The 20229-nt window shown below is 42.5% G+C and overlaps 1 protein-coding gene across 1 annotated transcript in view; it reads left to right on the plus strand.

Annotated features, from left to right (window-relative positions):
- The first annotated feature begins 6324 nt into the window (after positions 1 to 6324).
- The window catches only part of LOC142768248 (uncharacterized), a 28389-nt gene continuing 14484 nt past the window's right edge, over positions 6325 to 20229 (plus strand). The window contains exons 1-4 of the mRNA XM_075870199.1: positions 6325 to 6452; positions 6668 to 6831; positions 8126 to 8221; positions 17588 to 17711. Of these exons, the coding sequence (XP_075726314.1) occupies positions 6347 to 6452; positions 6668 to 6831; positions 8126 to 8221; positions 17588 to 17711 (490 nt within the window). The 5' untranslated portion in view covers positions 6325 to 6346. The remainder of the gene's footprint in view (positions 6453 to 6667; positions 6832 to 8125; positions 8222 to 17587; positions 17712 to 20229) is intronic.

Below are 20229 nucleotides of genomic sequence, written 5' to 3' on the forward strand. Positions count from 1 at the left end.
TTAATGACGATCACGAGCTGGGACACTCCGGTTGTCATAGTCGCTGCAGTAGAGGTCATGGCCTTGGCTTTCTGCGCTTTGTCTTGTAGAAGCCCATACTCCTGTGGGAGACCTTGCTGTCGGTAGCTTGTTCGCTGCTCTTGGTAGGCGTCGGTGTCTTCTCCGCGACGTGGGCTGGGTTCACGGCTTGACGGGGCCGTCCGGTACATGAACGAAACAGCACCTCCACCAGATGTCACGGGGTCGGGACGTGGCCGAAGACAGGAGACTTCGTGTTGGGATTTAACTGTTTATTTGGGCGAACCTGTGCCCAGTAAACGGAAAGTCCGATTACAGCAGCAGTCTTGCACAGATAGCAGTGTTGGACTGATAGCGGCGAACGGAGCGTCGGCCTTCGTTCAACAACTGACAAGCGGCGAAGCGCGTCGGCATTTATACTCTTGCCATCGAATGTTCTAGCGTTATCGCTGGCGGTGGCGTAGGTTCCAGAACAATCTGTACCGTTCGCACAGTGGGCGTGATCTTATCGAAATGATCCACTACAGTCCAGAACCTTCTCGAAAACTACAGGCGCGGTTTGCGCTGAGAATCGTGCGGTGTTTTGGGACGATAACGAAAACTTGGGAAATGGAACGTGTCAATATGAAGATTAATCGTTGGTAGGATAATTTTCACAGCCGAACAACTATGGAGCATTGACTCATTAGGCAATTTACAGTGCGCGAGGCATTGGACGTTACTATGTACGTAAATAAAACCTACCCTAATTTTGAACGGCTTCTTGAATGTAAAGAGGCGTATCTGACAGGTTGGCGGTATACAGTCGTTGTTCACAACGCTAAATCTTTTTCATCCGATGTGCAGCCTGGAAGGGCACAAGTATCAGCTCTGGGCCCTCTATTTTTTGCATTGTTTAGTATTTGCATAGCGGAAAAGATAGCAGTTCAATTTCGGCAGTTTGCAGGTGACGGCATCCTCTAACAAGAAATTTGCAGCGAGCAAGATCAGCCTCTGCTGAGTTTATCTGTACACGTTATATATCTACAATGTGCTTAGAATGGCAAATGAACCTTAACATAAAAAAAAAAACAGATTCGATGGTCATAACACGCGAAAAGAATTCATTGCCCTTTGTATGCAGCATTAGCGGTCGTAACTTATAACCCCTTCGCAGTGGTCTAGTGGCAGAGGTACTCGGCTGCTGACCCGCAGGTTGCGGGATCGAAGCACGGCTGCGGCAGCTGCATTTTCAATAGAAGCGAAAACACTGTACGTGCGTGAGCTCAGAATCACATAGAAATCATATATAAATCAGACCCCACATATCAATCAATCAAATCAATCGGTCGTAAGCTATAATTTGTTACTGGATTTAAGTACTTTGGCCTAGTGATCACGTTAGGCGGAAAAGCCAAGTTAGGCGGAATAGCCATGTAGTTAACATAAAAAAGACCAAAAAAAATTGATATCTAAGGAGAACCTTGTCAAAATTCACGAATATTATGAAATTGTTGGAAAATAAGACATTCATTGGACCAATGTTAGATTATGCTGCTCCTGTCTAGGGTCCTTACTCCCAGTCAACAACCAGTACAATCGAGAACATACCTCGAAAATCGGATTTATGTAGGACTACAAGATGAGAACCTTGCATTATTAGAATGAGACGCTACTCGGACAGGCTTGAAATGCTATACCTAATTCACCGCGAAAATGTCCAAGTAGACAAGGATTTGTTCATTGAAAGGTGTAGCTGGCGCCTACACGTTCCTCTCAGTCGCTGAACCTTACCGAGTGTTCCTGCTGAACCAACTTCTTCAAATCGTCGTTTTTTTTTCTCGTGCCTTCCACTAATCAAACGCATTGCCTGAATGTGTACTGCAGAGCCCAAGCATATCATCGTTTGTGTATACACTCTTGCTAATTTAAGATTCAAGGCGTTTCCCAAAGTATTTGACGATTTCAAGATAGCGTACAATACAATAAAAACAATTACAAGCATATCATTTTCACTGCTGAGCACACCACCTTGTAAGCATGTGCTCTATTGCGCACTCTTCTCACTTTTTTTTTCTTGACAATCTTCTGTCGTAACTACCACTTGTTTCAAGGTGACTGTACCTTTTTGTGGCTTATGTACTTTTTCTATATATTTTCACATGCAGTATTTTGTGCATTTTACAGCGAAAGCTGTTATCAGATCACAACTCGGGTCACGCGCAGTTGTCCACCGCCGGTGTCCGTAACCACATCGCGCGAAATTTGAAAAACAAATTGCACCAAAGACACAGTGGGGCTCAAATCAGGGACCACTGGGTGCCAACTCAGCATTCTACCACTGAACTATGCTGATTTTTTAAAATTTTATTGCCTGTGTACATACAGCATTCACAAACAAATGTACATCAAACAAAGGACACACATGAACAGAAGAAAAAAGGTAAAAATCGTCAAATTAACAGGCTTTCAAAATTCCTTCGTCTGTAGAAGGCTTTCTACTTGATGAATTCATTCGGGCACCTGTTGTTGAACCTTTTGTGATTCCACGAATGAACAGACACATTTAAAGAAGTATTGCATAACCAGACGTGCATTACCATCAACATGGCGCACCGCCATTCTAGACTGTCATATACCGTGCAGGCCCAGTAACATAACTACGGCGAAAGGTGTTTCTTCTTCATTTTATAGTGGCAGAAATTTGATGTCGTAGACATCAAGAGGCAGATCCTTTCTCAAAGTCCTTCGGAAAACATCCCAGCGAAAGACTGTATCCCTGCAGTCCAGGAAAACATGTTGAATTGTTTCCTGATTTTTGCAGAGAAGGCAATCAGCCCGTCAAGGAACGAATAAGCCTATTTCTTGCATCCATGTTTTCAGGGGCAAGGTCCCAGTGTAGAAGTGAACGTTTTATTTTTATTTTTGAAACAGTGCCCCGAGCAGCCTGGTGTCACCTTGAGGTAAGAGGGCTTCTTAGTCACGGAACCCTCTGGCTTCTACTGCCCTCTTGGCCCTGACGAAGAGTTGTTGTAGGTCTTCCAGCTCCTCGAGGGCGAGCTTCGCCTCCCACGTTTTGATTAGGTCTTCGTTCGTCCATCCTGCTTCATTATCAGTCGTGTGTTGTTGCAGAGTACGTCTGGAAATACACTGGCATGCCCTCCACCACACCGAAAACAAACAAAAGAAGAAAGCGTGATATTGAGACGCCTGCAAAGCAGCACATACTCACATGGGGCCCTAGTGCACCGTCTCTACCCAACGAAATATAGCTCTATGTGCCCGCTTTGCAGCGTACCGGACACCTGGCACACTTGCTTCCCAGTGTGCAATTTGAACAAAAAGGTTTTCGCTCCAGGTGATATCTCCCTTTTTTTTACACGGTTTAAGACATTATGGCATGGGCCTACACGGTAGAATGTTCTATATAGGGGTACAAGAAGAACTGTTTCTACTAGATATTTGTACAAGTTTTTATGTGAAACTGTACTGAGGTATTCCGGTGAAAATGCGTTTTTAGAAAGAGACATGAATAACAACTTTTTTTAGGTAACCTCTAATGCTTGCTTTCATGTGACCAGACGCTACCACAAATTTTGGCAACCGTCCCCCAAGCCTAAGCTGTATAACAATATGTATGAATGGGTCTCGATAGTTTCGAAGAAACATCAGCCGATTAACTAACTGACAAAGGTACAGTTGACACAGACCAAGCCCACCAGAGTGAACCCGTCTGAATAAGTTATTTCTACATGTTCGCGCCCAAGAATAACCCCACAAGAAAACAGCAAATATTAACGCGATTGTTTTCCCACCAACAAGCCTGCCTAAGGAAACTTTGCAACAAGTCATAAGAATCAGCGTAGCTCAGTCACAGCACTGAGCTACGCTGATGCTTATGACTTGTTGCAAAGTTTCCTTAGGCAGGCTTGTTGGTGGGAAAACAATCGCGTAATACGACTTATAAAGCGTTTTAAAAACAGCGAAACAACAACCAGTTGTCCCACAATGAGAATAGTGTACGAGTAGGTCGTCCAATGCTCCAAGCCATTACAAAAGCTTGGTCTTGTTCCCCTGTTACCTGTGGTGCATACCCACTTCAGCCATAATTCCTCATCGTCATCAGTCACTGCATGAACAATTGGCACGAAATTCTTTGCAAGTGCTTTGCGGATACTACGCTTTTCAGAAAAATGACAAAAAATAGCCTAGAGAATGCCGCCTTACTACCCAAAAGATTATTAATAATGCACTAATGGGTACCAAGCAAGTGTGCTTGCAGTAGTTACCCAATGAGTGTTTTGCAAAGGTTCTGAAAGACCACTCTTCTAGCTTTCGTTGTGAATATGCTGCGCCTTCCGCGCAGGCCTGGCGTTTTTTTTGTATTCTGTAGTTTTCGGTGCTTCACATGCCATGAATAGTGCTCAAGACAGATCGCATATTCGTTCAACTGACTTCGTTTTTTTTAAGTCTAATTACAATTCGTTTGTTTTGTCTCTTTTTGCAACTTGTACTTTTTGCGCTTACGTGCAGGTACGTTTTTAAATACGTACCTGCACAGGTTACTGGTTGGCTTATAAAAGGCCTATATTTTTGCTGCGAGAGCTGATGATGACCGTGCACGTATTGTTGCATAGCTGTTCCTCATGGGTGGGTGACCATCGTATGTGTGCGTGCTATGATGTTATCATCCAGTGGTGTTTACGCAAATTAGGAGCATGTGACCCTAATTTATGTCACCTTCAAGTTCATCCACCACACTCTATTTGTGAGCTCAGCACGTTTCTGCACATTTTCATGTGTGCGTATCAAACAGTGCGTCAACGCACGACTGCGCGGGAGATTTGTTTCAATAAGATGGCATTTATGGTTTAGAATTTCACTGTTTTGTTTTCATCAAAGGCAAATCATACATCCGCTGTACAATAGTAGTTAATGGGATTCTTGCAGTTGTGCTTACTAGAAGACGCTGTTTTCCTGTGTTGTCCTAAGTGTTCTTGCCTTCTGTCCACGTTAGTTGTACACCGACAAGACATATATATATTCATCAAAGGCAATCAGTGAAGCCTACAAAGTACGTGGAATGTACATGTTGATATAGAATATCCACATGTACATTCCACGTAAGGTGTCGTGAAAAATGTACACCAAGAATACTAACAGAATCAACCATGTTTAACTGCTTAGGGCCCAGAAATAAGCTCATCTTATTTATCAAGGTTTTTCCTTTAGGCTTATATAAAATGACTTGTGTTTTTGAAGGGTTTAGCTTTAGTAAATTTCCTGAAGCCCAGGTATCTATAGCAGACACTGTTTCATTAGCCATTTTTTCTATCTCTGTTTCCATGCTCACTGTAATGAAAACTGTCGTGTCATCGGCGTAAGAGACAAATGTTGCGTTGTTTGTGCAGTGTACAATGTCATTAATATAAATCAAAAATAAAAGTGGCCCTAAAATACTTCTTTGTGGCACACCTACAACGACCGACTTCCATGCAGATATTTCATTGTTGGCATCTACGAATTGTGTCCTGTCTGAAAGGTAGTATTTTAAAAGAGCATGCGCTGTCCCACGCACACCATAATTTTCTAATTTGCTGAAAAGGATGGAATGATTGATTGGGTCAAATGCCTTAGAAAAATCGACGTATACGCCTTATGCCATTTTTTTACGACTAAATGCATCTATGATTATTTCTTTATGAGTCAAGAGGGCTCATAAAGAAATTTCACAGTGAATTAGTTTTCTCAGGGCTTGACCGACCTAACTGATACTATATTTTAAAAATTCGAAGGGGGTTTATTTTTTACGATTTGCAACAAAAAATTTATTGCGTTTTCGAGGAAGGTGTGTTTTCCGAAAACACACATGCCTAAATATATCAGTTTCATTGCAAACGATATTGCCACAGGGTATGAGGCATTTAAATTTGTTTCCGAAAGTGAAAAATATGGTCAGTTTTATTAAAAGTGGCGGCTTAGGGTAGATTTGCGTCAAGTTTTCAGTGGTCGTTTCAAAACTAGATTTTTATTTCGAATTCACATATACCCAAAACACAGAGTTTTATCGATGAATCTCATCTGAATTATTCGGGTTTTCGGAGAACAAATAAAGCATTTTCACAGTACCTTCTTTTTATTTCTAGCGCACAGGTACACTTGCACACATTACTAGATATGTAACCTTTCCAGCTTTACGGTTCTTTGTGATTGCATTTTCTAAGTCCGCTCTCATGTGCCCTACCCAGTATTTGAAACATGGTGCATAAGTGACACATTTATTGGCATGCTCTTTTCATTATCCACCAGAACTGAAGTGGTGGCCTCAGGATATCCCACGTTTGTGACTATGAAGTTTAATTCAAGGCTCCCCTGCAGAGCAAAACCTCAGTTGCTATTTGTCACAACCTCTTACTACTTTTTTTTCTCGGCCTTGCTCAACAAGCACTGTTCTGGTAAGTACCGACCCTCACGCTATTTTTCTGCGTGTTTCAATAAACGTAATCTCAACTTTACAATGAAGGCCACAAGTCTATTATGTGTCGTCGATGAGAATTGTAGTTTTTGTAATGTTTTGCGATACAGTACGTAGTAGCCAGCCCCCCTATAATATACAGAAAAATTGCCAGTAAAACTGCTGCGCACTGCTGTACGTTTATTTATTTTGCAGGACTCATTGTGTACCCGAGGCTTGTGGAAAGCAGAGATCAAAGTGGCCAGCTCATATTGCATGTTCATGATGATCTGACCCTTACTCTCGAGAAAAGCTCTGTGCTGGCTGAAAATATACAACTTGTGTCTACATCTTCTTCAGACGACTTTTATACAGATATCGTATGTCTACCAGTGACATTACTCAATGCTGCTGGAGGTCGTTCACAATACTTCAATAAGATAATTATGTTTTACACCTTTTTTATGAGATATGCATTGAGACAGCCATTATAATATTATCGTTTGCCTAATTATTCTTCACAATTTATATTAAGATAGCTGCCTTACCCTAAATTCCTCTATAGTGCTGGCACGCAAAGATATAATGCGAAAGTGCGTGTTACTGCGTCAAACCACAAGGACACTTTGTAATGTTTTACCGTGTTTTCCCGGTCTTATTTATTGCGGGCATAACTGTCGGAGGCATATGCCATACACTGACAATACCAAAATCTCTCACGCATGCTACTTCAGGAGGTATCAGGAAACTACTCGTATACTCTTTAACGCTCTGCTTTAGGGCGCATAGTGTTTTATGTTGCAACATGCACATTACAACACAATTGCTATGAACACAACTTTCTATTCAATATTTATTTACATATGAATACATAGTTATTTAGCAGCCAAGATGTAAATTATTGTAGGCTAAGATAGATCGATGATGCAAGTATTCAAGATAAACCATTTGTACTTGCTGATACGTATTTTTGAAAGCATTTGTGAGTAGATCAAGCATATTGTATTTTTATTCACACAAAAACTAAGAGCAGTACAAGCGTGAACAGTGTACTGGAGCATTCGTGGTATTGACAGCAGACGCGTATTTCACCATAACAATAACATTGTGAGCGCTATAAGCAGGTTGTCTTATACCGAATGCTAGGAAGAGAAAAATACCCTAAGATGCACACTGGGTCATGTGCGCGCTATTTCTGAAAAGTATTAGTTGAAACAACACATATATCTCGTAAATTTGCCCGAGTGAGTGACACAACGCTATGAATTGCACATCATCAGTGAGAAAGTTTTTAAACAGTGGTTTGGTAACTTCCAGCTGATGAACCAGATATGATCTTTTGTATTATTTTGGGATGCGTGACGGTTACGCCATCTTGCCTTGCCACCTAATAACGACCTAACCATTCACTCTCAGACCAATTTCTTTTTCTAATAACCTTCTCTCTATTTTTTTACCAGTAGATTAAAGCAGTAAATAACGTTTTACTTTGTCTTTTGTTATGTTTGTATTTATTTTCTTGTAAGAGTGATTTATGCAAGTTTTGCTACAACATAATGATGTAATTTTGATGATTTGAACAGATTAGGCTAAAAAAGTTTACTCTAATGGTTTTTGCACCAGAATTAGTAGTAGTGCGTGGAAAATATACGTAGCTGGCGCTTTCTTTCACAGCTAAATGGCAAAGAACTCGAAAGTGACTTGTATCATGATTCTGCACATAAGTCATCTATAATTTTACACCAATTACCAGGAGGTGCCGTACAAGTGGTAAGTTTACCAGGTAAATAGAAAGCACTGTATCATGATAGATAACACTGACTTGTTCACTGAAATATTTCGCAAAGTTTTCTTGGTGCATAACAAGTGCCGGCAAGTAATGCATCACAATCTCTCTGAAAAATTTTACAGTGAATAGACAGACAATGTTTAATCACTTCTACACTACATTCACTAGTTGTAGTTTATTTTTCATTCGGACTTTCAAAGTAAATTTCATTTTAAGCATTCTATGGTTTCAGTATAGAGACAACTAATAAACGAAAACGCAGCCGCGATCAGAATTCTGCTTGATGCAAACTCTAAGCGCAGCTCCTTTTTTGTTTTTAAATTTTTTAAGTTTTTATTTTTTATTTTGCAATAAGTTGAGACAATTAAGTTTAGAGAGACATGTATGTATATATACAGTTGCGTACCACTATTTCTGTTATTTATAACTTTCTCCCTCGAAGAAACAGAGTTCTGTTATCCTTTTATTTTATAAAGGGAGTTTTGTCATCGGTGAATTGAGTGGAAATACGTTCTACTTGGTACACAAATACGTGGTTTTCAAATACGAAGCATATGGAAGGAAGTGTTTCGCGAGATTTTCACCTGAGTGGATGAGTTACGATGGACAGAAATATCCTGTTGGACTCTATCAGAAGGTCTCGTTCACGCACATCATTGGTAGAAAGCAGCAAAACTCTTTTATTTACCGTATAGAGCGTTCTTAGCGCACATAAGAGGAAGCAAACAGAAAGGAAGAAGGAAGGGGGGTTAACAAAGGAAGCTTACCTTTGGCTGCCTTACACTGGGGGAGGGGTACAGAAAGAGGGGACGAATAAGGAGAAGGAAATACAAGGAAAAGAAAAACAGGAGAGCGAGACTGTAATTTCACTGCAGTCACACACTGACTGAGTGGAACGTTTTAACCATAAGACGTACCAAACTACATGAACTTGACCCTTCACTACAACTCTGACCTACACCGAAGTGAAGCTGTGCTTCTGGATCACCTTAAGCTGGGAGTTGCTGTCACGAAAGCATATGGCACGTTAATCGGAGTGAATGACAGTGGGGCATGCGATGTTTGCGGCACTGATAAAAATATCGAATACGTGATGTGTAACTGTCCTTGATTCGCGTCAGACAGACACGTACTTGCCAACGACTGGATGACCGGCCACTTTCTGTGCAGCTCCTATTACAGCACCATCCGCATGTCTCGACAGCCCACACGCAGTGAAAGCCTTCTCGCGCTTCATGAGGAAGACGGGCTTGTGTGAATGCGTCTGACATACGGTGGAATGCGCATATAGGTTTAAAATAGACCATTTTCTCTCCGTGTATCTGACTGTCAGTAGGTTTTTGCGTACGTCCATTCACGTGTTCGTCCTCTAAACAAGTCGGCGACTTCAACGTACACATTATTTACCTTAGAACTTTGCATTTCTCTATTATGAGAATTCACCTCGTGGATCTGCAGTATTTTTGCTTTTGTCAATATTAATGTCACCTTGAGGTAGCCTTGTTGCGGGTGGCCTTGCGGTTAACAAAATGCGCAAAAGGACATGACGTTCGTAATGAAGCTGGTGGGAGAATAGTATACAGCTAGTACCAAGAAGCCATTGTTGAAATTTGCGGCACACAGTTCCGAAACTTTATCAGAGGTACCAAATATTTTATTGGTTACTGCAGGCAGACCCATATGCGAGTAGATACCTACTCCCGTCACTCTACTGTGGTCTTTGCGAGCGTCACGACAGTGCTGGTAGTTTACGACTTTAATGGGTTGTTTTACGGCCGTACAGGTTTCATTTCATCCATACAAGTCATTGCCACTGACAGCATCGGAACCAACATCTGTCGCGGAAACAGAGCTTTTCTTGAGCCAACACGCCCTCTTATTTGTCTGTCACTGAAGCACAGGCTACGTTTTCACTGAAGTGATGGTAGCGCGAGCAGCGAACGCATATTCTTATTTGCCGCTTTCGTTTGCGCGACACGTGAACACGCCAGGAAATGCCGACAGCCCAAGCACATAACGTGCTTTGCATTTGAAACAGCACGGCACACTTATTCACGTGGAGATGCTCTCTCCTGTAACCTTCAATCTTGCGATGCATAGCCCTCACGCACGCAGAATGGTCCATCGCCCTCTGTCCGGGAACCGCGACGACTGCCGCTTCTGAAGCCCATGGAGTGGGCGACGCGCAGTACTACTGCGAAGCGCGTGGCGTTTTAATAGCGTCCTGGCAATGCTATAAGTCTCTCATATCCCCTATTCCCCCAAAGCAGGTGTTCATCAGTTGTTCGATGAACGTGTTCTTCAGGCTGGTCTCGGAGAAAGTCTCCATCAATGACATTGCCATCAATAAGTTTGTAGAGTTCTCGCCATGGCCTTCTTGATATCGATAGCAATAGCAATAATTATTGGTGTTTAGTTTTACAAACCGGCGATATGAGAGACGCCGTAAGGCCACGTTAACACTGAGCATTCCGGCCGCCGAAAGTGCTCCGAATCCGGTTCGGCGGCGGCGAGATCCGCCGAAAGGGCCTTCTCCGCGCCGATCGCTCTCGGACCGATTTTTGCGGTGTCTGCCGCCGAATCGGTCACCGCGGACCAATAGGAGCGCTAGTCAAGGAATTTTGAAAAATGGCAGCGAAGCCCTACTCACTTGTTATGCCGCAGTGCACGTAACTGAATGTTGAAACCAACGGGATTTTAACCTACTCTGTGTCTACTTCGCCTCCGTATTTCGTGAAAGAGGTGACCGAGCTTGCTGTTGGCGTGACCGAGCTCGTTGTGGTCTTGCAGAGCAAAACGAACCCACCAACGCCGCTGGCGTTGGTGGTTTTTCTGCTCTCCATGCATTACAAGACATCCACTTGCCAGCAAAGTAAGCAGTACTATCTTTTCTTGCTTCTTGCGTACGAGAATCGCCGAAGTATACACCACCGGATAGCGTAGTAGCGTTTGCAAGCCGCGACAACAACCGGGTGACAGCGCATCCATCCCGCGTTCGCCCCATAGTAGATGGCATATTCGGCAGCGCGGGGCGCGTCCAGTGCGAACGACGCTGCGTTTCGGCGGCAGAGCAATTTCGGTCGCTGTAGAAAGCAGATGTTTCAGTGTGAACAAGGCATAAGGGAGGGCAATGGGAATGTCAACCATTTGGTGTTCTGGAACGTGCGCTGACGCCGAACATTACATGAGCACTTCAACTCCACCCAGATGCAAATGCCACGGAAGTGGCGGCGGGCATCAAGCCTGCGACTTTCGGGTACGCAGTCGAGTACGATGTCCACTGATCCACCATGGCAGACATCAGCGCCGTACAAGTGCGATCGTGTGTCAATCAATAGAAATTCGATTCCTCGATATCTCGCAGCTGAAAAGGTCCCACTGATATCTCATGCTGCTCCTTGTTACTTGATGAACGAAATGCGATTTTAAATGCGTAGCATTTCTTTGAGCACTGCAAGCACTTCTATCTATCTATCTATCTATCTATCTATCTATCTATCTATCTATCTATCTATCTATCTATCTATCTATCTATCTATCTATCTATCTATCTATCTATCTTTCTATCTATCTATCTATCTATCTATCTATCTATCTATCTATCTATCTATCTATCTATCTATCTATCTATCTATCTATCTATCGAGCCATTTACGTGTGCCGTCTCTCGTGATCACCCTTTTAGGTGATTTCCCCAACACAGCGCCGGCATCTCGTACAATTCTTGGGGTCTTTATTCCTTCATTTCTATTAAATGCGAAGCGTTTCGTTGTGCACTGCAAGCGTTTTTGGCGGCTATCTACGTATCTAACTATCCAGCTGCTTAAGTCTGCGTGCTCTCGTGATCACCCCCTTAACTTGGCGTGAGCCAAAATCAGCATGGGAGGGCAAGGTAGTTCGACGAATATGACGTTCTTGTCAAGACATTAATTACTTCACGGTCCCATCGCGTACATTGTCAAACGTTTCCCGCCAGACAGTGGTACATACCACCAGGCAGGTATGTGCAACTGGTGATTGATACTTGCTATCTACCCAGTAAGGACGAGAACATCCATGGAAAATTTTAACTTGTGAGCGCTAAGAAAAAACTCACATCGGCAGCATTGACCCGATGAAAGCAAATAATTAACGTGAGGGTCACTTGAGGAATCGAAATCAATCGTTCTTCGGGCCAATTAAGCATTCCATCACACAACCACGCCACGTCTCGAAAGTACTTCACAAATAATCCCTTATATTCCTGAAACGCTATTTGTTGTTTCAGTGATGGCTACGTAATTTTATGAACTTTACATATGTACTCCAATGATACAGCCGTTACGTCGGGTTAACGTCATTGCTAGTCAGGTCCCATGCGATGACGTTGTTTTTTTATGTAGCAGTGTACAGGGCTGTCATCCTCGCGAGCACGAGCACTTCATATCAGCTTATCCTTTCTGGTGTTCCTAATACTTATCTTTCTGTTGGCATCGTTACGCAAATGCAAAAAAAAACTGGTTTTATAACATTTGCAACTCTTCAACATCTGTCTCTGCATGCAATACATTTATCTACATTTAGTGTCATTTCATGACGGGTGTCTCAATAAAAATTTACAAAATAATCACGTTTCGTCCGCATGCTTCTCATCTCCTTGATACCTAAAGTACGTGCGATCTGCTAAATTTTTTAAGGGTAAGATTAAGGATGTTGCAGGTAGCCAGCTGATCTAACCTTGCATAATTTGCGGGCAAATTTTTTAGTTGTTATCCTGTTGATTGATTGATTTGTGGGGTTTAACGTCCCAAAACCACCATATGATTATGAGAGACGCCGTAGTGGAGGGCTCCGGAAATTTTGACCACCTGGGGTTCTTTAACGTGCACCCAAATCTGAGCACACGGGCCTCGACATTTCCGCCTCCATCGGAAATGCAGCCACCGCAGCCGGGATTTGAACCCGCGACCTGCGGGTCAGCAGCCGAGTACCTTAGCCACGAGACCACCGCGGCGGGGCGTTGTTATCCTGTTAACGGGACCACCCAGCGGCATCGTCATCCTCCAGCCATACTTCAGATGTCCAGCTCCCCCCCCCCCCTCAAAAAAAAAAGGCAGATGTTACGTGTAATAGGAACCGATTCTAGGTGAAGCACGAATGAGAAAGGTTGATATGTCACTTTAAAATCAGCACAATGTAAGAAGATGGGCGTAAATTATGCCGTACATGACTTCGATGTCATGATTATCATGTTTAATTGTGTAATTTACATTCGTCGTCTATTCACGCCACGCAATGCCAAATTTTGTGTATATGGAGCTAGCGAAACGGCCCTGAGCACGCTATTAGCCTAGCATATAAACATGTTTTACATGACACGCATGGCCTGATTATCATGATTGGACGTGTCATTTACCTTCGTCGTCTATTCACGTCACATGATAACAAATTCAATATATGTATAGCTATAGCGAAACGGCCGCGAGCGTGCTATGAGCGTAGCATGTAGTAATGTTTTACATGACACGCATATGATGATTGTAATGTTTGAACGGGTCATTTACCTTCATCGTCTATTCACGTTACGTGATAACAAATTTGGTATATGCGGAGCGAGCAAACGGCAATGAGCGCGCCATGTGCGTAGCATGTGGTCATGTTATATGACACGCATGTCATGATTGTCGATAATGTTTCGACGTCGTTCATTCACGTCATGTAATGCCAAATTTGGTATATGTGAAGCTAGTGAAACGACAGTGAGTGCATCATGAGCGTGGTATGTTGTCATGTTCTTACATGACACGCATATAGATTATCATGTATGCACCAGTCATATACCTTTGTCATTCATTGACGTCCCGTAACACCAAATGTGGTATATGGGAAGATAGAAAAACAGCCGTGAGTGCTCTATGAGCATGGCGTGTAATCATGAATTACATGACATGCATGTCACGATTTTCACGTTAAAATCTGTAGATTATGTTCCCCATGCAGTCATGTCATACCATACTGATTTCATCTTATGTCATGCGTATGAAACCACCGCAAAAGCAGCAAAACAAGAAATTGTAAGTCATGACACTGATGACCTATATGTCATTATTTTCATGTTATGATTAGTCCTTTATGCTCTTCACAACATCATGTTATTCCATATGAGTTTTGGTATCGATACCATTATCGAAGCGGCCGGGCGAGCTAAAACTCGTAAGCGGATAGATAGATAGATAGATAGATAGATAGATAGATAGATAGATAGATAGATAGATAGATAGATAGATAGATAGATAGATAGATACTCTCAATATCACCGAAGTTCACCAAGAAATGCTTCGCATTTAATAACGCAGCAGATGCAAGAAGGCACCCCGTGCACAAATTCAAGTCACACTATAAGTTTTAGAACACTAACGCTGCCTTTTTAGCACAATGGATACTTTAGAAAATTCAGTCTGGCAACATGGCTCTTTCGCCATATCTTGTTGAATCGTGCGAGAACTGGCGATAGAGTGTACTAGAAGTGTACACTGTACTGGCGGGCTACGTTTCCTGCGACGCCGATGAGCGTTCCCTGCAGCGCACACGGACACCGCTTGCGTTCCTGCAGGACGTGTGCCGTGTTCGGACGGTGCGCTATTGAGCGTTCCTTGGGTGAAGAAGACATGACAGAAAAAAATGTGTTTTTAGTTTCGTTCGATAGGCGGCACTGAACGATGGATAGATGGATGGATGGATGTGGCTGTACCCTTTAGATCGGGCGGCGGCTAATGCCACCTAGCCGTAATACTTAGTGAACTAACCATTACATTTATCTTTTTTTTCCTTTAAATAATGAAGTTGAGGATTCGTACTTCGCAGTGAAGGATTTAATTTTTACTCGTGCCTTGACTTTAGCCACCAATCAGATAACCTCCTTCTAGTTAAGTCTACCCGCTTAAAGTCTATTTTGCCCTCGCTGTCCCTAAATCCCAGTGCTTTGAAAAACTCTGCGCCATCATCCTGAACTATAGGGTGAAGCCCTTTAAAGAACATTATGAAGTGTTCGGCAGTTTCTTCTTCCTCTCCACACGCACTGCATACTGTGTCTACCCCTTCGTATTTGGCCCGATATGTCTTGGTTCGCAGTACTCCCGTCCTGGCCTCAAACAGTAGAGAACTACCCCGAGTATTATCATAGATCCTTTCCTTGGCGATTTCCTGCTTAAAAGTTCGATAGATCTCTAGTGCGGACTTCTCAATCATGCCCATTCTCCACATGTCAGTCTCCGTTTCCTTCACTTTCTTCTTAACCGATAGTTCTTTTTGGTTTGGCCACCTGCTGTTTTCTAAGTATTTACCAGTCAACTTCCTGGTTCGCTTCCTCCATTTTGTATCGACATTCTTCATGTACAAGTAGCTGAAAACCTTCCTAGCCCAACGCTCTTCCCCCATTTCTCTCAATCGCTTCTCAAATTTTATCTTGCTGCTAGCTTCTCTGCCCTCAAATGATGTACATCCCATATCACCTTGTACTCCCTGATTTGGTGTATTCCCGTGAGCTCCTAAAGCAAGCCTACCTATTCCACGTTGCTTAATTTCTAATCTTGCTTGAACTTCTGATCTCATGCACAAGACCGCATTGCCGAACGTCAGCCAAGGAACCATGACCCCTTTCCATATTCCTCTCACAACATCATACCTATTGTAATTCCACAGTGCCCTATTTTTCATGACTGCTGCATTCCTGTTACCTTTAGTCGTCACGTATATTTCGTGTTCCTTCAGATACTCGGTCCCATTGCTTATCCATACGCCCAGATATTTGTATTTATCTGTTATCTCTAGCGTGACCTCCTGTATTCTAAGCTCACTACTTTCGTTGTCATTGAAAATCATGACTGCTGATTTTTCCTTACTGACTCTAAAATCTAACCTATCTCCCTCATTACCCGATGAAAAGCTAGCTCCCTCATTACCTGATGAAAAGGGTTTATCACGCCGCATGGCGGCTACTTTGAGAAGCGTACGAAGCTACCTCGTAACGCGACTCCGATTTTACTTCACCCTGTGAAGCATTGAATGATTATTATAGAATGTTAGTTTAAGTTACACTCTTGACAAAAATGTTCGTAATAAGTTAGTAAACAGGTGTCTTTACTAGTTTCCGAAAGTCTTGACTAGCTTCGCGGCATACTTTTGCTAACCAGCAGCTTGTACAGCTTGTAACTTTAGCCTTTACTAACCGGAGAATTTTTCTGAGCAACTGCTGAGCCACCTACGTTGCCAGATCTTTCGTATATGCCACAGTGCATTTTGCCGTAATGGTGACAAAGTAAGCGAAATTTAGGCAAGCTTTATTTCATTGACTACATTGGAATAGAAGTTTCCTGCTATGTAATGGCACACACATAAGCAAAGAAAAGGGACTTGATGATATGTAGAAAGCAACAATTATCTTAGAAATTCTGTGACTGCTAACCAGTACGTAGTGTGCGATCCCAAAGCAGGGGTATATATAGGCTACAAGCTGCTGCTACAGTAGAAATCATCTATGTCCAAGTCTTCAAATTACTTATGCATGCGCTTGCGTGCGTGTTTTCGTGATCCGTTCATAAGAGTTCCCATACTCATTTGAGCATATATTCATATGAGTATGAGGAGTTATATGAGCATATGAAATTCTCTGATGATGATGAGCATTCTCATATGTATGGTCATATGTGAATTTGATTCGATCATATGATCACGTGGTCAGTTCTCCATGCTGTGATGCACACTTATCACAGTATAAATACATCACGTTGACAATGGCCATGTCAATTTGTTTTTTTATCCTGTGCTTTTGTGATTGAATAATTTCGATATGGCCACGCAGACGCCCATTTAACAAAATATGCGTAAACCTCTATTAGCGGAACTTACTAAAATTTAGTAACAAACTAACCACTCAAGTCAGCACTGTTAATTTACTAACTAGATAGTATATTTTACTAACCTGCATTTACTAGCTTGATTTACTAAGAGACTAGTGATTTATATGACAAGTAAATGGTCAGTATTTAGCAAGTGAATATGCCGACCTTTATTTTTAAAAAGTAAGCATAAAATCTGGTTCATCACTTATAGCGCTGTATAATACACAATAGCGCTTCTCGGCTTCTGGTGTTTGCAGAAAAAAGTGATTACTATGAGTATATACTATCTATCCTAGTCAGGATTTTAGAAAAGCTTGGTGGCATGCGAAAAAAATAACTGGAAGTTAAAATACAGAGAGAATGCATGCGAAAGCGTACCTACATTAAAATGACACATAACATAATCACACGACTGTTTATGTTTGTCAAAAAGGTTATGTAAATTGACTAAAATATTGAACATTCCAGCAGGGAATTCTAGCTCATAACTTAAGGATCACTCCACTTGCATTGTTCAGCCGTTCTGACAGTGAGGAAAGTGAACATGACGTGGTTGAAATACAGGAAAAGGCTGCGCTGCCGTCGAAAGAAAGTAAGTAGTGATTTTTCCCGGTTCATGCATATTTGACACATAACGATTGGCTACATTATGAAATTGAGCATACATTATCTAGAAGTTGTTACATAAAAGTCGTGCCGAAAGTGCCCTAAAGCTTTGGACGTCATTGGTCAGGCCCGACACCGTCCTGGTTTTTGCAAACACACGTGCTTAATAAGAACTGAAAAAAAAAACCGCATCTCAAGGCGTCACTTGATGGTCTTTCATATCCCAAGGTTTCTAGCACGTATTTAGAATGAAGGTATACTAAATATACAAAAACCAGGACGGGAACTTACAGACAAGATCCGTTCGAGTCTTCCCTTATTTTCGCATGGATTTTCTTAACATTGTAACACTAACTCACCTATATCAAGCTTTTGTAGTAAGCATGTTTAAGTTTGTATTTTAAGCAAAGCTTACTAGAAAGTTGTGAGCGGAGGCGTTTGTCAAGGTAGGAAGAGGCTGCACTAAATAAATAGGATACAATAAAATGAATTGCTTTATAGAAAAAAAGAGCTTCCTTTCAAATGTGAAGTGATGACATAACGTCGCTGCAAAAACGGCTGCAGATAAATGAAATATATAAGTAAGCATGTGCAAAACTAAGTTTTTGTGCAAACAAGCCAGTCGGTGGTACGCTAATCATATCATATATTGTAAACACCCTGTGCAAGCTGCGTGACGTAAGGTATAGTATGCATAGTAGCCATGGACATAGCAAGCAATTTTATTTGGGGCACAGTAGGGCACTTCCTTGATTACGGGGAAAGGGGGGGTTACCCCGCTTGAAATGATCATTTTTTGCTCTTGCTCTGGCAAAAAACGAAGTCGGGAAGGATGCATGGGCCTGGTGTGTCACCCACTGAAGACGCCCTCGATTACAACGCTACAATACAATTGGAGAATTAAGTTACCCTTACGCTACTGTGGACTTGTTGGGGTGTTCACGAATCTGTTTTACACAACTCAGGGTAATATTCTTTCTGTATGACGATACACGAGGTACGCGTCAAACGTGCTCAAGATAATTTTCCGATGGAGCACTTAGGGCCAAACAACGAAACGTTCCTTTCCTCAGTGAGGAAGCCTTCATTTTTGTGAGGCCGCCTTATGTCACTCTGAAAGCTTCCTCACTGAGGAGCCCTCGGCGAAGGCTTCCTTGGCGCTTCCTCAGCTTAAGGTTGCTTTGGGGCTACCTTCATGCGCCCTTAGGTCCGCTCCTTGCCCTGAACGAGCGCTTCGCCTCACAGCTAGCCCACGTGATGTTTTCGTTTTCGAGGCAACCCTTCCACCCCACCTCTGCGGGGAGACACGAGCGGCGAGCGTGCGTGCACGGTGCCAGACACGATGGCGCGCAGTGTTGCTAGAATGCACCACGTTTTGCGCTCGACTACGGTGGCTTTTCACATTCAGTAATCGTAGTTGAAAGAAAGCGTACACGCGTCTCTATATTAACACTTCAATTTGGAAGTGATGTGGTGACCCAACTTTTTTTTACAGAATAAACGCTTGTGAGCAAAGCTTATATTAGATAATCTCGAACGCAGTAGCGCGGCAACCATTCCTCCCGCGAGGACGGGTTAAGGGAGCTTTCAGAGTACGCTTGCTTCCTCCGTCGGTACTTGGTTGTAAGGAAGCCTCACGTAAGGAGAGGACGCGGTCAAAGGAAAGGAACGTTTCGTTGTTTGGGCCCTAAGCACTCTACTCACACATCGTATGCCTTTATTGTCTTTTTCAATTCCTCAACGCTTAAGCGGGGTCCTCGACAACACGACGCCGAAGTTTGGTGCTTGTAGATAGAAGCACTGTGCCAAATAGAGCACAGAAAAAGTTGACTCGTAAATACAAATTAGCGTGCCACAATTATTTCTATTTTAAATGGTGGGTGATTGCACTCTCCTTAGCAATTTAGGATATGTGCATTCAAGGTGGCAATTCTCGACGCTCCAAGCAATTGTAGTTGGAGTGAGCGAATTTGTAGTAAGTTGCAGAAGTATTTGATTGCTATTAGTGAGTGGGTGAAATACATTCGTGCTTTTTTGGTGATATCTTACGGGTAGGAAAAAATATGTTCATGAAACCAACTTGCAAACAATTGCATCAATTACGAACAAAGCTGAACAAGTTTTCCGTGCTTCTATGGGTGTATTGTGTATTCGGCGATCGCGTTAGCCTCCTCGATTCGCTCTAGACCAAAGCTAGCACTTGTAGGAAAAGGGGGGGGGGGAGGGTTGGAAAAATATGATGTCAATTCATAACAAGAATAACGTGAAACCATTGCCACTTACCTTGTGAAACCGTTTCTTCCGGCCATGGGTGGACCATAGTCGTACATCATGGGCCACGGTAGGCTGGTGTGCGCCAAAGATGACAATTTATATCCACCCCAGAAAGAGGAGAACAGGCAATAATATTATAAATTTAAGAATGACCAGAAACACTGACATCGGCAGCGACCACCAAACGAATGTAAATAATAAAAAAGAGGATCTGAGCAATAGTACAACCT

Source organism: Rhipicephalus microplus, chromosome 8, assembly GCF_043290135.1.
Source record: "Rhipicephalus microplus isolate Deutch F79 chromosome 8, USDA_Rmic, whole genome shotgun sequence".
In the NCBI taxonomy this organism is placed as follows: Eukaryota; Metazoa; Arthropoda; class Arachnida; order Ixodida; family Ixodidae; genus Rhipicephalus; species Rhipicephalus microplus.